The sequence below is a fragment of the Anopheles coustani genome, chromosome X (assembly GCF_943734705.1).
Source record: "Anopheles coustani chromosome X, idAnoCousDA_361_x.2, whole genome shotgun sequence".
Classification (NCBI taxonomy): domain Eukaryota; kingdom Metazoa; phylum Arthropoda; class Insecta; order Diptera; family Culicidae; genus Anopheles; species Anopheles coustani.
In genome coordinates this window covers 17,684,699-17,708,001 of record NC_071290.1, presented here as the reverse complement: position 1 = coordinate 17,708,001, position 23,303 = coordinate 17,684,699, and the positions used below count along the sequence as shown (strand labels likewise).

Genomic DNA, 23,303 nt, shown 5'->3' with positions numbered 1-23,303 from the left:
TCTATGGAGTAAAGTTGTCATGTTTCAACAATATTATGGTACGGAAAAATAATAATAACAGTTTTAAACTCCATCATGATTCTAAAATATGCTATTCGTGCTCAGCACAGACTACGATCGGAAAATATCCGTTCGACGGTCGGTGAAAAATGAACTCTGTGTGTTTATACCTCGTATGTTCAAAGGTTCCTTTGAAGCCTCCTGCTTCGTTTATACCTAGGCGCTCAAGTGTTTCCATGAAGTGGATGATTTTTTCTTTTCAAATAAAGTCGTTGGTAATCATTTCAATAATTACACAAAATGATGATAAATTCATAAAAAACTACAAATAGGATCCTCGGGAAAGCAATTAACACTCTTTTTTTAAATAAGAACCTTCGAATGTACGAATTCGTTGGGAATCCATGGCTTAAAACCTCGCGGATTTCTTCCCATACAAACGGGAACGAACGGATTTGCCCAAAGAGTTCATTTCGTTCACATTCAAAATGGCAGTTAAATGAACATATTTAAGGGGATTTCACAATTGCCCGAACTTTTAGATACCTAGGCGTATGGTTCGATACAAAAAATGTGTGGAGGACACATGTCAATTACTTACTACAGAAATGTAGTAAGAGGATCAACTTCTTGAGGACAGTCTCGGGATTTTGGTGGGGAGCTCACCCCTCCGATCTCCTGAGGCTATACCAGACCACGGTGCTGTCCGTCTTGGAATATGGTTGCATTTGCTTCCACTGGGCGGCCAAGACGCACTTGATCAAGCTTGAGCGGATCCAGTACCGTTGTTTGCGCATTGCTCTAGGAAGCATGAAATCAACGCACAATATGTCCTTGGAAGTGATGTCCGGAGTGATGCCGCTGATTCTTCGTTTCACCCAGCTGTCGCTTCGCCTTCTTATCCGAGCCAGTGTATCTAATCCCTTAGTGATGGAGAATTTTGAGAAGCTGCTAGAGATGGGCTCAAAATGCAAAATCATGAAAACTTTTCATGACTTTCTGTCTCTTCAGGTCTGCCCTAGCTCTCCTTCTGTTGCATATCGTACTGCTCTCCCAGAATCCTACAATTCCCTGATTTCTATAGACACCTCATTCAAGGAGGAAACCAAGGAAATCCCAGATACCCTACGCAGGATGTCCATTCCCAGCATTTTTGTGAATAAGTTTGGCCACCTTCCGACGGCCAACACGTTTTACACAGACGGCTCATCCTCGCACGAAGGCACGGGTTTCGGAGTGTTTAACCACACCTCCGAGATCTTCCATAAACTGCGCCAGCCATGCTCCGTCTACATTGCAGAACTGGTAGCCATCTTTCATGCACTGATGATCATCAGCGCGAGACCACCTGACACCTTTCACATTTTCACAGACAGTCTAAGTGCTGTGGAAGCGCTAAGCTCAGCCAAGTCTCTTAAGAGCAAAGATCCCATTATTCACAAAATACACGACGTCTTGTGCTCAATGTTTGATAAAGCGTTCAGGATATCGCTAATATGGGTTCCAGCGCATTGCGGCATTGTGGGCAACGAAATGGCCGACATTCTAGCCAAACGTGGTGCCCACGAGGGCAGCTTCTTTGAGAGGCCGATTCCGCCTCACGAGTTCCTTTCCATGCCACAACACCTCTGCTTATCTAGGTGGCAGAGGATGTGGGATGACGATGAGCTCGGGAGGTTTCTGCATTCGATCACACCCCAGGTAACTTTGCGCCCCTGGTTCAAAGGATTCGGAGTGGGTCGTGCGTTCATCCGCATGATGTCTAGACTTATGTCAAACCATTTTGCGATGAATGCACACCTGCAACGTGTAGGCTTTTGTTGGCTCCAAAGCATGCGGCTGCGGCGAAGGATTCCACGACATTGACCACATCCTCTGGTCATGCGTGGATTTCGACGCCTCACGTCCCGAACTATTAGCCGAGCTCCAGGTATTGGGGAGGCCCCCGGCGACCCCCATCCGTGACATCCTGGGGCAAAAGGATTTCAAATACGCGTGGATAATCTTTAAATATGCCAGAGAATATGGAATCGCACTGTAAATAAATCCTCGTCCCATCCAAATTCCCTGTTTCCTTTTGTTGTGTGAATTAATGTGTAGGTATGGATGCAATGGACTTCGGGGAGGGGATAGCGTGTGGTGGGGGGCTGCATCGCTGCGTCTGCCGAGCACCACACATGCGATCTCCAGCCACCTCGCACCATACATGAGACCCAACTCACCGACCGCCCGCACCGACCACAGCACAACCCGCCCGCACCGACCACAGCAAAACCCGCCCGCACAATCCACAGCCAATCCGCCAACAACAACCGAGTTAACCCGGGATAAGGTTACAGCCGTTGTTAGCTGGAGGAAATGCCACGCTACAATTAGTTTTAAGCAGTAGGTTAAGAAAAATGTTATATTTTCGGTACAACAAGTACAATACGGCCTGGCCGTCCAAATATATATAAAAAAAAAAAAAAAAAAATGGCAGTTAAATGAACATATTTAAGGGGAGATGAGTGAAATTTTTCCCGCGCTTTTTCACTTGAGTGACCTTTGACAACTCGATTCGAACGGATATTTTCCGATCGTAGTCCGTGCTGAGCCCGATTATTTTCGATCAAATAACTTTTTGGAGGTGCTCTTCACAAATTAACTGATAATTGCTCGACAAGCTCTTACCAATATGAAAAGTCGAGCACTTCATCGAGCTCTTTCGAGCACACCATCGTCAGCCAACCCAAAAGTGCTGGGTTGCATTTGGTATGGTACGCTGGAGCTCGACCGTACCAAGTTTTTGGTATGGTACGCCTAACCGCGTGACCACATTAGGTATGGTACGCGATCAAAAACCGATTTTTCTGTCAGAATCGAGCGATGCTCCGCAAAGAAGTGAATTTGTTATCAACCATAGTTGTACTGATTAAATCGTTCACATTTCATGTCATAAAACCCCAAACAACTACTAAAAATTCAAGCAAAAGCAAAATACAACATAAAACATGATGAAACATTGTGCTGTGTACTCACTTTTTTGGTGCGTGTTTAGGGTGCTATGGCTCTATTTTGACCATATCTCTGAAACCCAAACTCGTATCGCGGCCAAATTACATCAAAATGAAGAGGATAGTTCCAGAAACAATCCCTCATTTTTACTTTCTTAAAACATTGGTTCCTTACAGAGTAAATGGTCTTTTTTAGCCTGCTGTGTACTGACTTTATGGATACAGTGTACAACTGTTTGGCCTTCGATGAAAATCATTCGCCGACCCATTTGGACATCTTCATATTCGGAGAAGTACTGCTCTGAAAGTGCATTGCTTATAGAAGCATACAGGTCATAAACTGAACCAATCAGGTCTGGGGAGTAAGGCGGATGTGATAGAATCTCCCAGTTGAGGTCTTTTATGGTCCACTCTTCGACTTTAGCCTTGTGCGACGGTACATTGTCACTTTACCATGCCTTCGGGCCCTTTTTCCATCAATTCAGATTTCAAATTAATTTTTTGTTGTTGATAACGAGTAATAATCACCGTTTCACCTGGTTTCAAAAGTTCGTGGAACACCACTGCCTCTTGGTCCCACCACACACAGAGCATCGTCACCGGCCAAAACAAACTGGTCTTGTAGCGGATGGGGCGGCTTCACCAAGTGAAAACCAAGATGTTTTACGCTTAGGATCCTCAAAATAAATCCACTTCTCTTCACCAGTGACTATCCGATCAGAAAAATGACTTGCTTTGGTACCGTTGAAGTTCCATTTCACGAAAGACTATACGATGATCCATCTGTCTTTCGGTCAACTCATGGTGAACCCATTTTTCACGCTTCTGGATCTTGCCCATAAGTGGTGAGTTTCACATTCAATGTTTCTGCTCAACTTTTGTTGAGTATGCGTCATCAAACTTTTTCGTTGGTCCTGGATGGTTCTTGTCGTTGAGGTCAAAAGTACCACTCTTGATTGCCGAAAACACCCGTAATAAACCGGACATTTTCAACTTATACACCTGCTTATCACAGTTTGAGCACACTTTGTCTTTAATCAAAAGGAGATGATGCGGCTGAAGATTAATTTATTAATTCATGATAAATATTATTTCCCGACAATTCAAATGAGTGAAGAAGATGCACTCATGCTGATAGAGTGCATACAGAAGCATCCTTCTCTCTGGGATCGCACCGATCCCAACTATAAACATATTACCCGAAGAAATGATGACTGGGAAAACATTTCAAACGAATTCCGTGTCGAAGTTTGTAAGCTGAAAGACAAATGGACGTCTTTGCAATCGACGTACAGAAAAACTCGGTCATCGTACAAGCAAAGTTTGGTGACTGGTTCCGGTATGTATATCTGCATATAAGTGAAAAACAATTAATGTTATCGTACGCAACTACTTTTAGGATCTGACGAAGTTAACAACCCAACATGGTATGCGTACTATGCCATGGGATTTTTAAACGCTGCCTCGGAATGTGGCAAGACGATTGACACAGTAAGTACATACCTTTTATCAATAGACGATACTAACAAATATGAATAACAAAACTAATGAGTGCATGTAAGGATTTTCTTCCTTGAGTATCTGAAGTATCTAGACATCCGAAGTAGTGTTGAGAAAGGATCGAAAGAGCGGGCAACCTCGCTCCGCTCCTTGAAAGGAGCGAAAATCGCTCCTCATTTGTGAGCGAAGCTACCCGACGAACAAAGTTGCGCGACGGCGGGTTTAGGTCCCAGGTGGCAGAGGGGTACTCAAGTAACTCATAATTTTGTGTCACGTATACGTCTCACCCGTCTCCGACCGTCTCCGACTGTCTCTGCCCTAGACTTTCGGACTCAGAATTTATTTGCACCGGCCGCGGTGTGTCTACTCGTGTATATACACGAGTCTCTTCATCGCAAATGTGTAAGTGCCTGTGTTGACTGACTGTTTTGGCGGGAAGCACGTGAGTACGGCTTTGCTTTCAAAACAAGTTTGTTTTCGATCGGATAGTAATCTGTTTTTTCTGAGCCTTGTTTTTTGTAGATTTTACGGAAGTAATAATGGACAGAAGCCGCAAACGTGCTGTGGAGAAGCGAGCCGACGAATTACTGAAGGAGGTTAACGAGGAAATAGACGTCGAATGGGAATCCGGAAACTTTACAGAGCAGCTTCGCCTACCTCCGGGAGTATCAACGTTCCGATGGCCACTTGGTAAGTAAATTTTTTATAGTGCCAGTGAAGTGACCTAGCATAGGAAAACACTAGTGAAAAATTTTAAAAGAAACTAGGTAAATAAGCGCGGTTACAGGGGCCCATGTTGATGTAAACATTTGCTTTAAAATTTTAAATTTAACTTACTTAACTTTGAAATTTAAAATTTTTATTCTACTAGATTAATCCAGTAAAGTTGTGGTAGATTCAGTAAATTAGAGCTTCAGTACAGTTAGAAGATTGAACTTGCATCGAACTGTGAGAGGATTATCGAAACCTCGGTTTTTGTTTATTATAATGTAACACTCAACGGACCGAACAAAGTCCCAATGATTATCTAAAACTACAACTAAAACTAAAACTAGTGTAGACGCACGTGATCAAACTTATAAAAATTCGGGTCCATTGTTAGGCGACGCTCAAAAGTATTAGCGTTATCAAAGAAATTGAAAGCGAAGTAATCTCTATTACAAGTATTACTCATAACGGTCATTTGAGCAAACTGACCATAACGCGTACTGTTAGAGGTAAATCATAGAAAATCCGTATTACGAAGCCGTCTACAAGGTGCGTTAAAGTTAAATACTTCTAGTAGGTTTGAGGCATCAATTTCACCCACAATCAGATTACCCACAAACATTGCCTGTGCTATCATTCGTTTTTTGAGTATTTGCAGTCCAAGAAGCAGGCAACGCGAGTTATACGAACGGTATGAATTTCGCCAAGGTCGCCATCGTATTGCCATCCTCGTGATCCTTTTCCGGATGATTTCAATTCCATCGTGCGAATAGTCAAAGTGCGGGAACCAAATTACACAATTGAATTCAAGAGTAGAGCGAACTAAGCTAACATATAATGTTTCGAGACTCATTAGGTCATCAAACTCTTTGGCGTTGCTAATGACAAATCCCGTTTCCAGTTTAAAACCGTTTCGAAGGTTTCTATCGAGCAGGTTTCCTCAGGTTAACTGTGCATGCTGTAGAAATCGTTCCATTTTTTTTCCATACCTATGGCCAAAATTGAACTTTTTTACTATCATTCAACAAAAACGATTTCTAATTTCCTTTATTTATTTTTATTTTAGATGATGAGGATGATTCGAACTCGCACCAGATGGTAACGGATGCTGTAAATAATGTACAAAGTTTAAGTACTGGTAATGGTGGTAATGGTGGTAGTTTAAACGGTGGTGGTAATAGAATAGTTCAGGAAGATAATGTAGGAGCTAGCGAAGGGAATAGTGATAGGGAAAATAACAACCAAGCTAGAGTAGATAGCAATCATGAAGATGCAAGCGATGTTTACTGGGACAAAAAATATCACTTCCTCAATAACTTTGCTAGTTTCGAGGAAGCTTTAAGACATTTTTTAACTATTTCTTGCTTGTCCCGTGAACTAGCTCCTGGTGATGTGCTGGAAATTTCTTAAATTGAAATTTCCACGCGACTCACGAACATTCCTCCAAACTCCCACCAACGTCGGAAAGCAGTTAGCACCGATTGTTGGTGGAAACTTGTGGTATCAAGGGGTGGAGACGGTTCTAAGAAACTATTTTAGAGATATCATCCCGCAAGTATCACATTTTACCATCCAAGTGTCAGTCGACGGGCTTCCACTTTTTAAGAGCTCGGCTACTCAATTTTGGCCAGTTCTTATAAAAGTGGAAGAATTGCCAGACGCTCCGGTTATGCCCGTAGCTATTTTCTGCGGGCAAACAAAACCGGAGAGTGTCGAACAGTATTTGCGGCCGTTTGTTCAGGAAATGAACATTCTTATGGAAAGAGGCTTGAAATTCGGCGATAAAGAAGTACATTTGTCCATAAGTGCATTTATCGCCGATTCTCCAGCACGGTCATACATAAAATCAGTGATGGGATTTTCCGCCAAGCATGGTTGCACAAAGTGTACCATCCTAGGAGTACACATCAAACCGGAAAATAAAGTTATCTTTGACTCCGTGCATGCCGAATTGCGTACGGACGCTGGCTTTCGGGCTAGAGAAGATAAGGACCACCATAAGGGAATACGGACACCTCTTGAAGATTTGCAAAATGTAGATATGATAGTCAATTTTCCAGTTAGCGACCGTCTCCATCTGATTGATCTGGGAGTTAGCCGCAAAATTCTCAAAGGGTTGCTTAACAACACCTTTGAGCGTTTTGGTCGGTGGTCCTCCCAACAGAAGGACGGCGTGTCTTCGTACATTTCGAATACACTGCTTCCTTCTGAGGTGAACCGACCATTTCGGTCCCTCGATCATGTCCCGCTTTGGAAAGGAACCGAGTATAGGTCCTTTCTTCATTATATCAGTGTTGTGGTCTACAGAGATTTTATGTATTTGGATGCATATAATCACTACTTGCTCTACTTTAGCGCTGTGACGATATTTTCATCATCGGCACATAAACGCTATTGGCCATTAGCGGGAAGACTCCTTACAAAATTTGTTAAGGAGTTTAAGACCCACTATAGTCGATCCCATTTGACAAGCAATGTCCACAATCTCCATCACGTGCATGGAGACGTTGTGGTACATGGACCGCTTGATAATTTTTCAGCGTATTGCTTTGAGAACCATTTACAACACCTCAAACGCTGTGTGAAATCGGGAGCGAGATGTTTGGAGCAAGTGGCAGTACGAACGCATCTATATGCATCAATTCATACTGCCGCTTGCCAGAAACCAAAGTTTCCTATCTTGAAGGCGAAGGGTGCTGGGGTGCACGTAACAGCCGATTTCGTCCTTTTGCCAAATGAGAAAGATCAATGGTTTTTGACCAGATCCAATGGCATAGTTAAGTTTTTGGAAGCGAAAAAAAATAATACGCGCGTCTTTTTGCTTGGAAACCAGTACACTGCTCAGACGGAGATGTATGAAATCAATACGGAGGACGAGGCTGGACCTATCCAGTTATCGTCCTCCTGTATGAAACTTTTTCAAGTTCATAAAAACACTCCGTCTCGGCGGGTGGTAGTACCCCTTTCATCTGTACTTTGTAAATTAGTTTATATTCCCTTACCTGCTCGCTCTCTTTCCCGCTATCCTGTCAACCCTACTCTATCACCTTCTGAATTCTTTGCTTTCATTCCTTTACTACATACTTTTATGCCTGACTAACAAATTTTACTAACCCTTTTCATGAATTTGTAATTGAAACTACCACCTTCGTACTGGTTATTCGCTACCCGAGACGTGGGACGACTGCTTTTGCCGCTTTGATGCCCCCACAGTGATTTGTTTGATCGTTTGGAATTAGAAATTCATTATGATCAAGTCACTGTGGATAAGGGCCCTGCGGGTGACCATGCAAAACTGGCTGAAATCCCATCCATTGTAGATAGATGTACATATTAGGATAAATGTGTCATGATAGGAGGGATCTAGGAGTGTATAGGATTTTTTTAATAGGGCAAACATCCACTAACAATACTAACATTTTTTTCTTTAAAATATATATCTTGTGGTGGCGGAATTAAGGTTGCAATTAATAAAATTTGAATTAAATCTGTAAACAAACTAACTCTTGGATTTGGGATACTTTGGTGGAATGTTTTAAACTAATAGCATGTACATATAAGGTGAAGGTATTAAGTATAATACGTAAATGTTGATGATGATGTTGAATTTAACTTAAAAAAAACGGAAGTGAATAGCCCTGAGCATCGCGCGCGTTAGCGTGGTATTAGATGTATTTTCTAACACCCGCTCGTATAAATTTGATTTCTATCGTTCGGCTCAGAGCTATGCATGGGTTTGTGGAGGGCATCATCAACATTTACTTACTAATAATAACCTGTAAGTAAACTAACTCTTGGATTTTGGAGGAATGTTTCGCACTATATGGTGGAGGTATTAAGTTTCATAAATAAATGTTGATGATGATGTAACGAAGCGGATTGTCCAGCCGAGCGCGAAGGTAAACTCAACTGAGTGCGTCGTCGTTCTAACGCGAGAATCTCCACCGGATTTGGAGGTCCGTCGATTTCGGTATCAACGTGTTCGGCCCGTGTTGTGACGTGCCAACAACGGTGCAAACAGCGTGTGATACCTTGATCTAAAATTAAGGGAAACCGAGAACCCGGTCCGCAGCGTGACGTGCCGCTGAACGGAGAGGTGTTCCGCGAGTTGTCCTTAACTCTTTTCGGACTAAGGAGTTGGGAATGCTTGGCAGCGTGACCGGTCCGAGCCGTGACTTGCCGGCAGCGGAGAGGACCACGCAGAAGCGGGAAACTTATTGAATCTTCTAAAGTTCCGTCCGAACCGTGACTTGCCGACGTCGGAGAGAAGCCTTCGGAATTTTCGCTAAGTTCAGGAAGGGATTTACGAGAAGCCGGTCTGCAGCGTGACGTGCCGCTGAACAGAGCAGAATCTAGCGTAAAGCGGATTTGGTAGTTTGAGAACTAATTTCGGATGAACTGGAGTGAAAGAATTTCAGGTACTTTTACTCACGAGTGTCCTGGTGAAAATGTCTAGTTTATTCAAATTTTCGAGCGCTTATAAACTATTTCGGTTACATTTGATCAATAAGTGTAAACAAGATAGAAGATCTCGCTCTAATTCCAGATTGCCCCCTGCGCGTCGTGAGAAAGTTACGCGGTATTCTGTTCCTGCCACGCGTCCTTTTTTCCTAAACGTCTCACTTTCTCCTAATGAGAAAACGAGGGGTCGCAGCGTCGATCGATATCGACCCACTTGACGCTTCGTCGCTCGATCACGTTGATCGCGCTAAGATTTTAACCCTTCATCGCGTGGGGCGTCTGGTTATCGTCACGTTGACGTGGCTATGCTGGGTTTCGTAAGTTTATCAATCGTGTGAAACATTTTGGTTAATAATTGACCTTTTTTGGTCTCTCGAGCGCATGCATGCTCGTTCTCTTGCGACATCATGCATTGTCGCTTATTCCTAAAAGATCTCACGTGGCTTCAATGCTCACGATTGTATTCCTACTTGCTATGCACGCATAGTTTTCCATCTGGAAAACATCAAATATTTCGGGTTTTCCTAGATTGCGTCATTCTCGCTCCTTCTTTCTTTGTCCCATCCTTCTTGTTCTAACTTTTCTCGTCTTGTGATGGAAGAATTTTGTCCCATAAAATTTCCCACTTTCTCTACTTTCTTATACTTTGTTTTTCTACTCGCGGTCAGGGGTAAAATTTCCTATCCGTTGGTATCACGAACGAAACATATCGTCCGTCCGTAACACCGCCCCTCGTAAAACGCGTATGTTAAGTTTTACGACATAATCTAGGACGATATTACAAAATTTTGTTGCCTAACGCGTTGATCGACTTGTACTTTCGGCGCTAGCTGGTCTGGTCCGATGACTGCTGCTGGGCTCCTGCTGATCGATCGGCTGCTGATGCGGCGTAAGTTGCGGTCGTTCGTTGGCGCGGCAGGTGGCTCGGTGGCTTGGTGGATGTGATTGGTGTCGGCTGACGGCACGGAACAAGTAGAAGACGTGTGCTGAATTGAGGTTTTAAATATCTTCAGATGCGTTGTTCAGGGTACTTTCTTCAACGGTACCTTCTTCGAGAGAAGGATACAATTTTGCTGTCTGCTCGCTGAACTCTCGCTTTCTGTATTGTTTTATGGATTGCTCCTTTTGTTCTTCGCTTACCCCGGCAGTGGATTCTACTTTCGACGTGTTTTCGGTTTTACCCTTCATATTTTGCTTGTGGGTAAGGAGTGAGGTAAGCGAATCCCAGAAGGCCGCAATTAGTTGCCACCCGAGTCCGTAGATGTCGTACAGAATTCTTCCATGGATTATTGTGTCCATGACGAATTTGATCGTTCTGCCAATGATGTAGATGCCGATGGCTGTTGACGTCATATTTCCTAGCCAAGTCGACCAGGATACAATTCTTGACCAATATTTGCTCAAAGCGTTGTCAATAACCTTTTCGGAAACAAGAGCATCGAAAGAAAATCCTTGTAGATTTGGATGTCTTCCGGCTATTAATTTATGCATTACCGATGAGGCTATTCTTCTATCGCCTTGTTCGTAGACCATGCTCTTCATTTTATCGAGACTTTCAGCGTCGTACACACCGCTTTCCATAAGGCTTGGCAAGGGAGTGTATGACCAAGTTGTTACTATATCAGTGGTCAGCTGTTCCGGCGGCGTCGTTTCTCGAAGTCGTTGATCTGTTGTATACCATCTTCCTCCGAAGGTAAATTTAGCCGGGAGCAGTGGGGTGCAATCAATTTGTGTGCCTCTTAGTTGAAGCATGCGAGTTACCGGAGCCATAAACATTGATTTGTTGTTGTACTTTACCGGAATTTCTTGAAAACATTCTTGTCTACTGTCATACGTTACGAACACCGGCTTGCACTCAAGGACGTACAATACTTCAGCTGCTACGACTGCTGTGTACCCGCTGCGTTTTACCAAGTTTGAGACAAATTCGCTCGGGTTAAGGCGCGCGAGCGTTAACTTGGTTTCCATTAAAGCCTTGTCGATTTTGCACATTTCCGTCATGACAGTAGCATATACTTCATTTAATTTCTGCCCCATGTAGCTTTCAACCAATGTAATTTTTGAGTTGAAATAGGTGAACAGATCAAAATTCTTTCCATGGCTGCGCTTTCTTTTGAAGGGAGATCGGTATCCCTTTAATTCCAGTATGAAAATTCGTGGGTGGTCTGTTATGTAGCTGTCGAACTCGCATATTTGGGTATTGTCACGAGCTCGGATCGAAAACATGTGTGATTCTGTTACCAGCGTGTAGACTGCCTTCGAACGGGTTTTGACATCGTCGTCGTACGTTTTGTTGACCGTTCCTTCGTAGATTACGTCGAAGTCCAACTCCTCGCATTGTCGTCGTAGGTCAACCTCCCACGTGCTGTAGCCATATTCCGCGTCCAAGCACCAGCCAACCGAGTGCGCACATACGACCCCGTTGCGAAGCGTGATCTGATCATTCTCGATGTCCGCCGTCGTTGTGTAGTCGTACATGCTGATCTCGTACTCGTAGTACACCAGCGCGTCCTCCCAAGTATATTCTGCCGTTCTGTAGACCCCACCGTTACAAGTTGAGCCCTTAAGGCTCCCTACAATAAGTGTTTGACCTCTAGTCGTATGATTTCTACGGATTTCCCTAACTCTTTGATCGACAGACAAAAATATTTCTCCTAACGTTTGCGCGATTTTACACTCATTCGGAGTGAATTCTTTGACAATATACGCGTATCCGTTTTCGTAATCTGACGTATGGGAAAGTGACCCGCAATGCCTAATCGATCGTTTGATTACAACCTTACATTGGTGAACGTGGACAAACATTTTGGGACTTCTTTGTAAAACCTGAATTTTTACTTCCTGAGTGGTTACGTTTTTTGTTTGTGGCAAGCAAGATGCTACCCCCATCAACGAGTAGCTGGTAATGTTGATATCATTGCTCGCACAATCGTATGCAATTAATCCTTGCGAGATATTTCCGAATACCTGCGCAATAAGGAAAAGCAATGTCAAAATCACGAGTGATTTCGATTTCAACAACATTACCATGGGATTACGATTATCGCCACAGCGTGTATAATCGTTCTTTAAGGGTTCCGCCTTAGCGTCTTTTATGTTGGCCTGTATCTCTCCGTTACCACATGTACACGGATTCTTGGCATTCCCTTTTTTAGACCCTTTATCATTTAATAGTTCGGAGGCGGTCTGTTTGTCTGTTTCTACGTGAAGAGCGATAATTTTTTCACTGTTCAAAGTTATTAATGCCTCCTTATTCAATTCTTCTTTTTGGACCTTATTTTCAACATCTGGTCCCTTTTCTTCAACCATATTCGTTTTAGGGTCATTACTGTCCCTTTCGTTTTCCTTTACTTCGCCTTCGGTAGAGACACCCCCGGCGCAAACATCAAGTACCTGAATATCATTAACCAATTTATCCCTAGCGCCTTCAAGGTCCTGTTCCCTCGGCGGTTTAGAGTCAGACAAGAAGTAATTCGACATCCTAACGTTGAGGACGTCGTCTTCTTGGATTACCATTGAATAAGTATCATTGCTGTTAATTGTTTGCTTTCCGTATATCAACCAGCCCAATTTGGTTTTCATAGCAATTGGTTCATCTGGTTTTCCGAATTTGTGTTCCATCCCCATTAATAATTGGGTATGATTTACCCCAATTAATAAGGTGGGACGAATTCCACCGAAATCATTGATCGGCAACCCCTTAAGATGCTCGTATTTTTCTGACAGCATCTTGTAATTCATGGCTTGGCACGGTAAGCTCAGGTCTTGCACGGTTCTTACGTCCGATAAATTAAAATACTTTTTTGAAGAGCCTCGTATTTTCAAAGATACTTGGCGGCTCTCGTCATATTCGGACGTGAGCTCTCGAGTCCATTTTAAGTTTAAAGGATTCTTTTGCCCTTTAAATTTAACTGCTGAGCGACGCCTTCATCCAACAGGGTTAAACTTGACCCCGTATCTAGGAAGGCGTATGTTTGTACTTTATATACACCGTTGACTAAAGTCACCGGCAGGACTTGATAATATGTGGTTTTATTCCCTACTTCTGCGTGATGATTAATAGGTGCAGGTTGCTCTCCCTCATGGTTCTTTTTTGGTACATGCAGCATCGGGTGATGCCAGCCCTTGCATCCGTCGATGTTGCATGTTTTTTCCTCCCTGCAAAATTTATTGATATGTCCTCTCGACAAACATTTGTAGCACAAACCTTTCCCCGTACTTGCCGCGTATCTTTCTGCTGGCGTCTTTTTCTGGAATACAGCGCACCTTGTAACGTGATGCGACTGTTTGCAGAGCGGGCAGGATTGGTCATCGGGCTTACGTTGCGCGTTCCTGTTTACCTGCGGTTTCGCTACTGGCAAACGTTCTTCTGGTTTAATTACCGGGTCATCGTGAACGTTCACTTCTCCCTTTTGCATGGTGTGAAACTTCTTGTAAATACGTTGAGTTTCAGCAATTGGCTTTAGCCAGTTCATAAAACCTTCGAGTGAGAAAATGTTCGCCCCAGCATTCGCTGCTAAGGTATCTCTAATATATTCCGCTCTCTTCATCTGAAGGTCGTTTGGTAATTTTGTAATCAGTTCCCTTACTAGGCGATGATCGCTTAGATACTCTGGTTTGCCCATCAAGTGAATGTTTCTAATTAGATTTCCCACTGCAACATTCATTTCCGCTACAATATTACGGGAATCTTTTCTAAGTTTATGAACGTCGGCAAGGAATTCCATGTAAATTGTTTCCGGATCTCCGAAGTTCGTTTCCAGTACGCTGATAATTTCCGGTACATTGTGGAAATCCAGCATTAACTGGTAGACACATCTTTGAGCTGCTCCGTATAAGGCTTGATTTAATCTATTCAAGTTTTCTAAATCGGAGAAGGCTCCTTCCCTAGTTGTGTCATCAAAGGTACGCTTGAAGACTGGCCATTCCTTCGGGTTACCGCCGAATTTAGGTAATTGTGCCAATGATTGTCTTCGTAGCATGGCCTCCATCGGTTCTATCGGTTGGGCTATTACTGGTTCAGCCGCAACCCTATCACTGACCACGGCAGGCCCTTCAAACTTAATACTTTCCTTGGATGATTCCCCTTTGGACGACTCTCCTTTGGACGATTCTCCTTTAGATGACTCTCCTTTGGATGACTGTTCATCCTTTTCCTTTCGTTCCGAAAGAATTTTCACAGTGGCTATCAGCTCATTGAGTTGCTCAGTGCGCTTTTTGTCTTCATTGCTCTTCGCATGGCATTTCGGGCATTCCCACTTTTCTTTTTCCAATGGCTTGCGAGTTCTTTTTACGCAAGTTATGTGAAACAATCTATCGCACTCGTGACAAGCTACCATTGAGGGGTCCTCACCATCTACATGTAGACAGAGGCGGCAGTTGCCATTCGGGTTGATTCCGTAATCTGGGAATGACATGATTGCCTCTTTCGGCTCCTTTACAGCCGAGCGTTTCACAATTTTCTTTTACACGCCCTTCTTACTGCCTGCCTACCCTCGAACCAACTAGGTTCACTTACGAGACCCATTAGCTTAGCTTACGGAACTACGGAAATATTATCCACTTACCTGCCACTCAAATTCTGAGGAACTTGAAATATCCTACTTCTCACTCGCTTCTTCGCCGTCCTCTTTTGGTGGTCGATCCTTGGTGAAACTCTGGATGCAATACTCCTTTCCTGCTTCGGGATTCCAATTTCACTCAAAGTTTATTGACCGCTATCTCACACCTTACACTGCACTTTGTTTACTGTTGCGATTTAAGTTCGTACCACACAACCTATTCAAGTCCGATTTCTTGCAGGAAATTTCCTGCTAATTGACGTCACGTGACGTCACAAATCTCTCAATCGAAAGATTTCTACGATCAATACCTCTGATTCGTACTACGATCGGGTTACTACATAAGTTCCCCTTTTGTTGAAGCTGTTAAGCGTCAACTGGCGCCTTCCAAGTTATAATAATTAATAACTTGGCATCGGTGATTACAATCACTCTGAAGGAGTTACAAATTCATACTCTCTACGTTTGAGTCAGGAGTTATTTCCCTGATTCAGAGGAGTAGAACCTTCACTCATCTGTCTGCTAATAGTCGCAGACACTTCAGCCGCCGATTATGCCGTTTGGCTGTGGTGCGGTCCAAGTACCTTATGACAACCGGAGAATGTTCTCTTTGCTATCGTAATCACGATGCAAACACCATAAGAGTTCTCTGTCGAGATTTACTCTTTACACTTTAATTCACCTTCACTTCACTCCTGAATTTCACGAAATTCACTAATTCACTTCTGCTCTTAAGGCGACAGAACACCTATACACTTTGCTATTCTTTAGGTGATAGCACACCCTACACTTGCTGTTCTTCAGGCGACAGCACACCTATACACTTTGCTATTCTTCCGGCGATAGCACACCGTACACTTACTGTTCTTCAGGCGACAGCACACCTTTTTTGTGAATTCGATTTAGAATACAACCGTGTTGTTTCCTCTCTGGAGCCACCATGTAACGAAGCGGATTGTCCAGCCGAGCGCGAAGGTAAACTCAACTGAGTGCGTCGTCGTTCTAACGCGAGAATCTCCACCGGATTTGGAGGTCCGTCGATTTCGGTATCAACGTGTTCGGCCCGTGTTGTGACGTGCCAACAACGGTGCAAACAGCGTGTGATACCTTGATCTAAAATTAAGGGAAACCGAGAACCCGGTCCGCAGCGTGACATGCCGCTGAACGGAGAGGTGTTCCGCGAGTTGTCCTTAACTCTTTTCGGACTAAGGAGTTGGGAATGCTTGGCAGCGTGACCGGTCCGAGCCGTGACTTGCCGGCAGCGGAGAGGACCACGCAGAAGCGGGAAACTTATTGAATCTTCTAAAGTTCCGTCCGAACCGTGACTTGCCGACGTCGGAGAGAAGCCTTCGGAATTTTCGCTAAGTTCAGGAAGGGATTTACGAGAAGCCGGTCTGCAGCGTGACGTGCCGCTGAACAGAGCAGAATCTAGCGTAAAGCGGATTTGGTAGTTTGAGAACTAATTTCGGATGAACTGGAGTGAAAGAATTTCAGGTACTTTTACTCACGAGTGTCCTGGTGAAAATGTCTAGTTTATTCAAATTTTCGAGCGCTTATAAACTATTTCGGTTACATTTGATCAATAAGTGTAAACAAGATAGAAGATCTCGCTCTAATTCCAGATTGCCCCCTGCGCGTCGTGAGAAAGTTACGCGGTATTCTGTTCCTGCCACGCGTCCTTTTTTCCTAAACGTCTCACTTTCTCCTAATGAGAAAACGAGGGGTCGCAGCGTCGATCGATATCGACCCACTTGACGCTTCGTCGCTCGATCACGTTGATCGCGCTAAGATTTTAACCCTTCATCGCGTGGGGCGTCTGGTTATCGTCACGTTGACGTGGCTATGCTGGGTTTCGTAAGTTTATCAATCGTGTGAAACATTTTGGTTAATAATTGACCTTTTTTGGTCTCTCGAGCGCATGCATGCTCGTTCTCTTGCGACATCATGCATTGTCGCTTATTCCTAAAAGATCTCACGTGGCTTCAATGCTCACGATTGTATTCCTACTTGCTATGCACGCATAGTTTTCCATCTGGAAAACATCAAATATTTCGGGTTTTCCTAGATTGCGTCATTCTCGCTCCTTCTTTCTTTGTCCCATCCTTCTTGTTCTAACTTTTCTCGTCTTGTGATGGAAGAATTTTGTCCCATAAAATTTCCCACTTTCTCTACTTTCTTATACTTTGTTTTTCTACTCGCGGTCAGGGGTAAAATTTCCTATCCGTTGGTATCACGAACGAAACATATCGTCCGTCCGTAACAGATGATTTGTTTTGATGATGATGTTAAATTAATTTTAGTGACGGAAGTGAATAGCCCTGAGCATCGCGCGCGTTAGCGAGGTATTAGATGCATTTTCTAACACCCGCTCGTATAAATTTGATTTCAATCGTTCGGCTCAGAGCTATGCATGGGTATGTGGAGGGCATCATCAACATTTACTTACCATTAAAACTAAAAAAGAACTATTTTAATTTCGAATGTTTGAAATGAATTAAATATACTTTATACTTAATAAGTCAAGTTCGCTAACTTTTATAATTCCATCTAACTATTTACATAACAATGTGTATTCTTTTATCATGATTATAATAACTAACTTAACTTTCTAACTCTTAACTACTTTACAATAATTTGTTTTTCATTGTTTGAATGCTTTTTTTACTCTAGTTTTTCGGATGAACGCTTGGAGCCTTTAACGTATGGCGTTTTTATGCCCTTATTCCCTTTAAGCAAGTGGTTCTTTGCGTTCCTCAACTTTTTCGTAATTAGTGCCTTTACCGCAGCCTCATGCGTGCCCTCGCCTCCAACAACTTGCAGTAATTTTTGAATGTTTCCGTATATGCAAAAGGGCACTTTACCTTTTGCACCTTTTGCAGTGTATCCGGACCACGAACACTGCGTTGCAAACTGTGGGTCAACCAAAAGATGGTACGCATAATTCATGCGGTACTCCGAACGTACCTCGCGCGGATCAATCTTGGAAGCCAACCAAGCCAAGACTGCCGAGAAATAATCTTCATCGAACAGTTTGGCGTTGCAGGCTTCCAACATTTCCCCGCTCGAAATGCATTCGAAGTTGAAGGCTAACGATCTGGAGGTTGAAGGTCCTGGTGAAGCCTGCGCAACCACCAAATCGTCAACCTTCGCATAAATCATACGCACCATCCTCTGAGTTGTATAAATTCCTTTGGAATTTGCTAACGCCACATTATGCAACGCAGTGCAGTGGCCCGGACACGGAATCGTCGTGCTAAAAATGAAAACAAAACAATAATCAACAATTTATTTTCGGTTGTAGTTTTTAACATACCTCTTTCGTTCATCCCCAGGCTTTGGGTTACTGGAGGCCTCATCACGCAGCTTATTATTATTACAATCCATTTCTACAAAAACACAACTATTTACTTATTACATTTTAACTTCACGTGAAAGTACTTTCATTATTTATACTGCTTACCTAGTCCGGGTGATCGTTCGATTTATTAGAGTTGATTGATTGATGTCCTCTCGATTATGGCAAATTAAACTCTAAATCCAATTATCACGCTTAATAAAATGTTAACTATATGAAAATACTTTAAAAACATGTGTATTTTTTACATTTCGAAAGTATCGATTTTGACCGTATTTACTTTCACCGATCCGCATTGGCATACTGCAGTTCAGTGTTGACAGCTTCAGCTGTCAGACTTCATTTTAGTGATGGCTGCCGGGAACGCGTGAAGTGCATGGAGTGTTGTGAAAATAATGCGGGTGTTTTTTAGTACTGCACCGAGCAAATTTTAACGAGTGATTATTAATTTTATGTTGTGTTAGTTGCATGTTTCAGCGTTTTTAAGGTGAAAAGATGGGTGGGAAATATAAGTGCAGTCCAGTGTTGACATCGCTGTGCTTCCCTTTCGCAGGCTACTGCTGCCGCTTGGATCTGATATTTCTATCGGTCCCATCGATGGGAATCATAATAGGATAAGTATTTATTGATTTATGGTTTATACGAGCATTCTTTGATCGATTTTCATTCTTTTTCAGCGATAGTACATCGTTCGTGAGGAGTTTGTTTTGGTGGAAGCTGCTCGGATGTAACTCCGAAGCTCTACCCAGGTTCGCATTGAACTGCTGCTGCTTGCATTAGAAAAAAGCATTGATGACAATCGGATCGGAATAATAAGATAAGTATTTATTGATTAATGACTTTTATGAACATTATTTGATCGTTTTTCATCTTATTTCAGCAGCAGCAGTATATCGTTCGTGGGGAGTTTGGAGTCACATCAGACAAGCAGCTTCCAAAACAAAGGCCGGACCCAGACAGCTCGATCATAAATGGTTTAACCCTAGTGGCAAAATCAGCATGCTTTCTCGTTCATGCGACAGAACGAGAAAGCATGCTGATTTTGCCGCCGGGGTAAAGTGTTTGAAAGTGTTGTGATTTATAGAAATTTAATCAATTTAAAAACAATTGTTTATGGATCAACATACGTTGATATTTACATATATCAATAAATATTTATTAGATCGTGACATTTATTATGCGGAACTATTGGGGTTCACTTTTGCATGATGACCATCACTATATGGGGTACTCAAGGGGCAGCCATTACTGACCCATACATGCACAGAACGCACTAACACATGCGCAAAAATCACTCACGAGGGCAGCTCAGACCCGCGCATTTCACTGTCACAATGCGCGGCAAATGCGCGCCAAATGCGCGGGGTTTACAACATTTTTACGCGTCGCGTGACATTTTCTGCCTCCAGGGATGCGCAAAAATCACTCACGAGGGCAGCTCAGACCCGCGCATTTCACTGTCACAATGCGCGGCAAATGCGCGCCAAATGCGCGGGGTTTACAACATTTTTACGCGTCGCGTGACATTTTCTGCCTCCAGGGCACTATGGAGCGAAAAGAGCAAATTGCCGGGATAAAATTCAGAATCAAATGTTTTGCAATTTTTTCATTGTAATATCGTGTAATACTATTATATTACACGAAATTATGATGTTTCGGGACAATCCCGCCAGGTGGCGCTGCAAAAACCTCATATTTTTGGAATTTTCTATGGGTGCATTATTTTTTAATTTTTTTTTTTTATACTAACTTAAAGATTTTTTAAAGTTTGATATAAAACAAACTAAATTTACTACAAACTTCCATTTAAAATATTGTCATCTGGAATATAATTGATATTCAAAGCATCTAACGCGGACATAACGTCTCCTAACGAAGAGCTACTATCTGAATATTCTGAACTTGTACCATCATCTTCTTGGGTTTGAATTGGCAAGGGACTGTTACTATTTGAGGAGCTGTAATCTACGAAGAATGTTTTTACTGCGTCTGGGTATGGAATTTGTTTTTTATTTTTCAACGATTTAGCCAGAGATATTGTTGAAATGTATGGATCGGATGATTGTAATGCTCTCATAAAAATGTCTTTAATATTGAATTCTCGTGACATTTTACGGGCGTGTTCTCTTCTATCCCTTCTGTATATTTTATTTCTACCTTCTGCTGCTTCCTCTCCTAAGGATCCCAATGGAGCTGGGGCATTTACAATGATTTCACCTACATGCGCAAGAACTTTATGGACAGTGGAAGGCATTTTGTACCAATTGTAATGATGTATGTAAAACTTGTATGTATCTTTGCAATATAGACTAATAGTTTTTGGATTTAAAGGCTGTGAACAGTTGATGGCTATTAAAATATTTCGAAACCTTTCTATGAGTTCTGTTTCTATTTGCAAAATATCGCTCAATTTTTCTATGTTTGAAAAAGCCCGACGACAAACATTTCCCGTCGTACTATTTCCACCCATTTGCCTTGGTTCATCTACTTTTACACCAAATTCCTTGTACATCTTTTCCAATACAATTTTTTTTCGATCATTGTACATGCTTTTAAAATTTTTAGTAACCTTCCATTTTTTAAATTCAATTCTGTACGAAATGTGAAGCAAGCATTCGAAAAATCTGATCCAACAGTGCAGTGGAGATATTCCATAAGATAAATTCTCAGGAGTTGGAATAAATCCATTTTCTAAGTGCTCTACACTGTTCATTTCGGTTGGTTTTGCACCACATATACAACATGTTTGCATAGATAGAGTGTCGGTTAAATATGCCAAAATTTTTCCATCAATTAAACTCATGTAAAATGAATAGTTTACCGTCACATTACTTGTTTCATTTAGCTGAATTGTATAAGGAACTAACCTGGTTATTTGGCTTTTGATTTCGTCTACTGTTTGTAAAACTTTTTCTTTTGACTCTTTCGCAAACTCGATCACAATTGGCCTGCAAAACCTAACACTTTGAGGCATCAAGTTTATCCAGATGATATCTGAATCGTCACTGATGAACGAAAGACGGATAGGCGTTAATGCCGATACTAATAAATCACTGTCTGATGCAGTATTTTCTCCGGAACCATGAAGCGGTTGATTGTAAATGCTGTGTCCACTAGATCCGTCAATGCCCCACGAGCACAATAATACGACGCTTAGTGAATCACACAAAGAAGATGAAAGGTGTCGCAAGATTTCTGCCTTTTGTATTTCAATTATTCTACACGCAGTGTGATTAACCAACTCTTGTAGATTAACTTCAGCTTTTGTTTCACTAATAGAAATAAAATCTTCACTTGGTGCGCAGGTTTTTTTAAGTTTGTTGATTTGGTAATATGACGGAAAAACTTTTTTTGATACTTTATGCAAATCATTATACTGGGATTTTGAGAAACTATTGTCTATAAAACATGCCAACGCTTCTTCGGCAGATACTAAAACATCACTTTTGGTTGTCATTGGCATAACACTTGAAGGATTTTTCAAAAACATGTCTATCATACTCATCAGCCTTAACTGCTTTTCTTTAAAAGCTAACAACCTCACTGAGTATAATTCCTTTTCGAGATTGCCGTTGATATCTGTCTCTTTGGCCACACTTCGACGTTTATTCCTCACGCAGAGATCATTAAACTCTTTTTTTGGCCGTCCACGACTTTTGTTTTCCGTATAGGCACTAATGTCAAATGCTTTGTTCAACCAGATTTTCGAATCCTTTTGAAAATTCTTCGAGTTTCTAGCACATTTCTTCAATCTAGCCTTGAAACTTTTTTCCAGTATCATCAACTTATTAGTCACTTTCAATTTATCACACGGTTTGATGCTTACTTTACTTTCAATGAACTGTAAAGCATACCCAATGTTTTCCTTGCAAGAAGCATTGTTTTTCAAAACGTTTATGATATCATTGATTATAAAGGAACCCATCGTGAAATTATTAAATCAATCTCAGATAGATTATTTACTTGAAAACTAAAAAAACGTTGTTCGTTCTCCAAGGAGCTTTCTGACAATTGGTGTTTATGCTGTTCAAGGTAAAGCTTGAATGATGTTTTTATAAACGAACGTATGTTATATATGTATCTTTTCAAATGCATACCGCTATGGTATGCCGTTCGAAGGTCAAAATTTTAACATCTACCTTAGCTGTTACTGTATGGTTAGGGTATATTGTTTTCAAAAGCAAATATTATCAAATATTTGTGTTCACTTCTATGAGTTATCCACCCACAATTAGCGGCGTTTTACCATTAGGGTAGAAAAAGAGTGACAGGTATATCTACCCAAAATTCACGGCTTTTACAGGTAAGGGTACAAACAGAACAAAGTGTTAGTGTAGGGTACATTTATTATTATTTATTATTTTAGTGTAGGGTACATTATTCCGAGGAATTTTGGGTATAAAAAAATGGGTTTGTGAGCTGTAGAACAAGTAAAAGCGACCTGATACATTCAAAGCAAACCAAACCAAGTTTCATTCTTTGCCAGTGACTTGGCTTGTCTTTCCCCTTTTATGTGATGTTCAATCACTACCCTGCTTCACATTTTTCATTGAATGAGAATTTCAAATTTGAATGCATTGAATGAGAATTCATATTTCTTACCACACATGATGCTGCATATGGCATGATGGAGGCGCCTAGTAGCTGATAAACTATAAGCTTCACATCTAAAGTACAGAATAACGTAAAGATGCGCGCGTATGCGCAAAAAAAACTATCATTTAT

General features: G+C 42.0%; 1 protein-coding gene across 1 annotated transcript; it reads left to right on the top strand.

Moving 5' to 3' along the window:
• The first annotated feature begins 3 nt into the window (after positions 1–3).
• Positions 4–8,440, top strand: LOC131269380 (uncharacterized). The gene is made up of 5 exons (XM_058271727.1): positions 4–8; positions 543–634; positions 6,620–6,656; positions 6,774–7,345; positions 8,415–8,440. The coding sequence occupies exons 1-5, from the start codon at positions 4–6 to the stop codon at positions 8,438–8,440; spliced, it is 732 nt and encodes a 243-aa protein (XP_058127710.1).
• The last annotated feature ends 14,863 nt before the right edge of the window (positions 8,441–23,303 follow it).

Excerpts from the sequence above, each read along its gene's own strand:
- LOC131269380 (XM_058271727.1), top strand. Across the intron at positions 635-6,619 it reads TAAGAGGATCAACTTCTTGA|TTCCACGCGACTCACGAACA; the intron begins GGACAGTCTCGG and ends TTAAATTGAAAT. Across the intron at positions 6,657-6,773 it reads ACATTCCTCCAAACTCCCAC|CCAAGTGTCAGTCGACGGGC; the intron begins CAACGTCGGAAA and ends ACATTTTACCAT.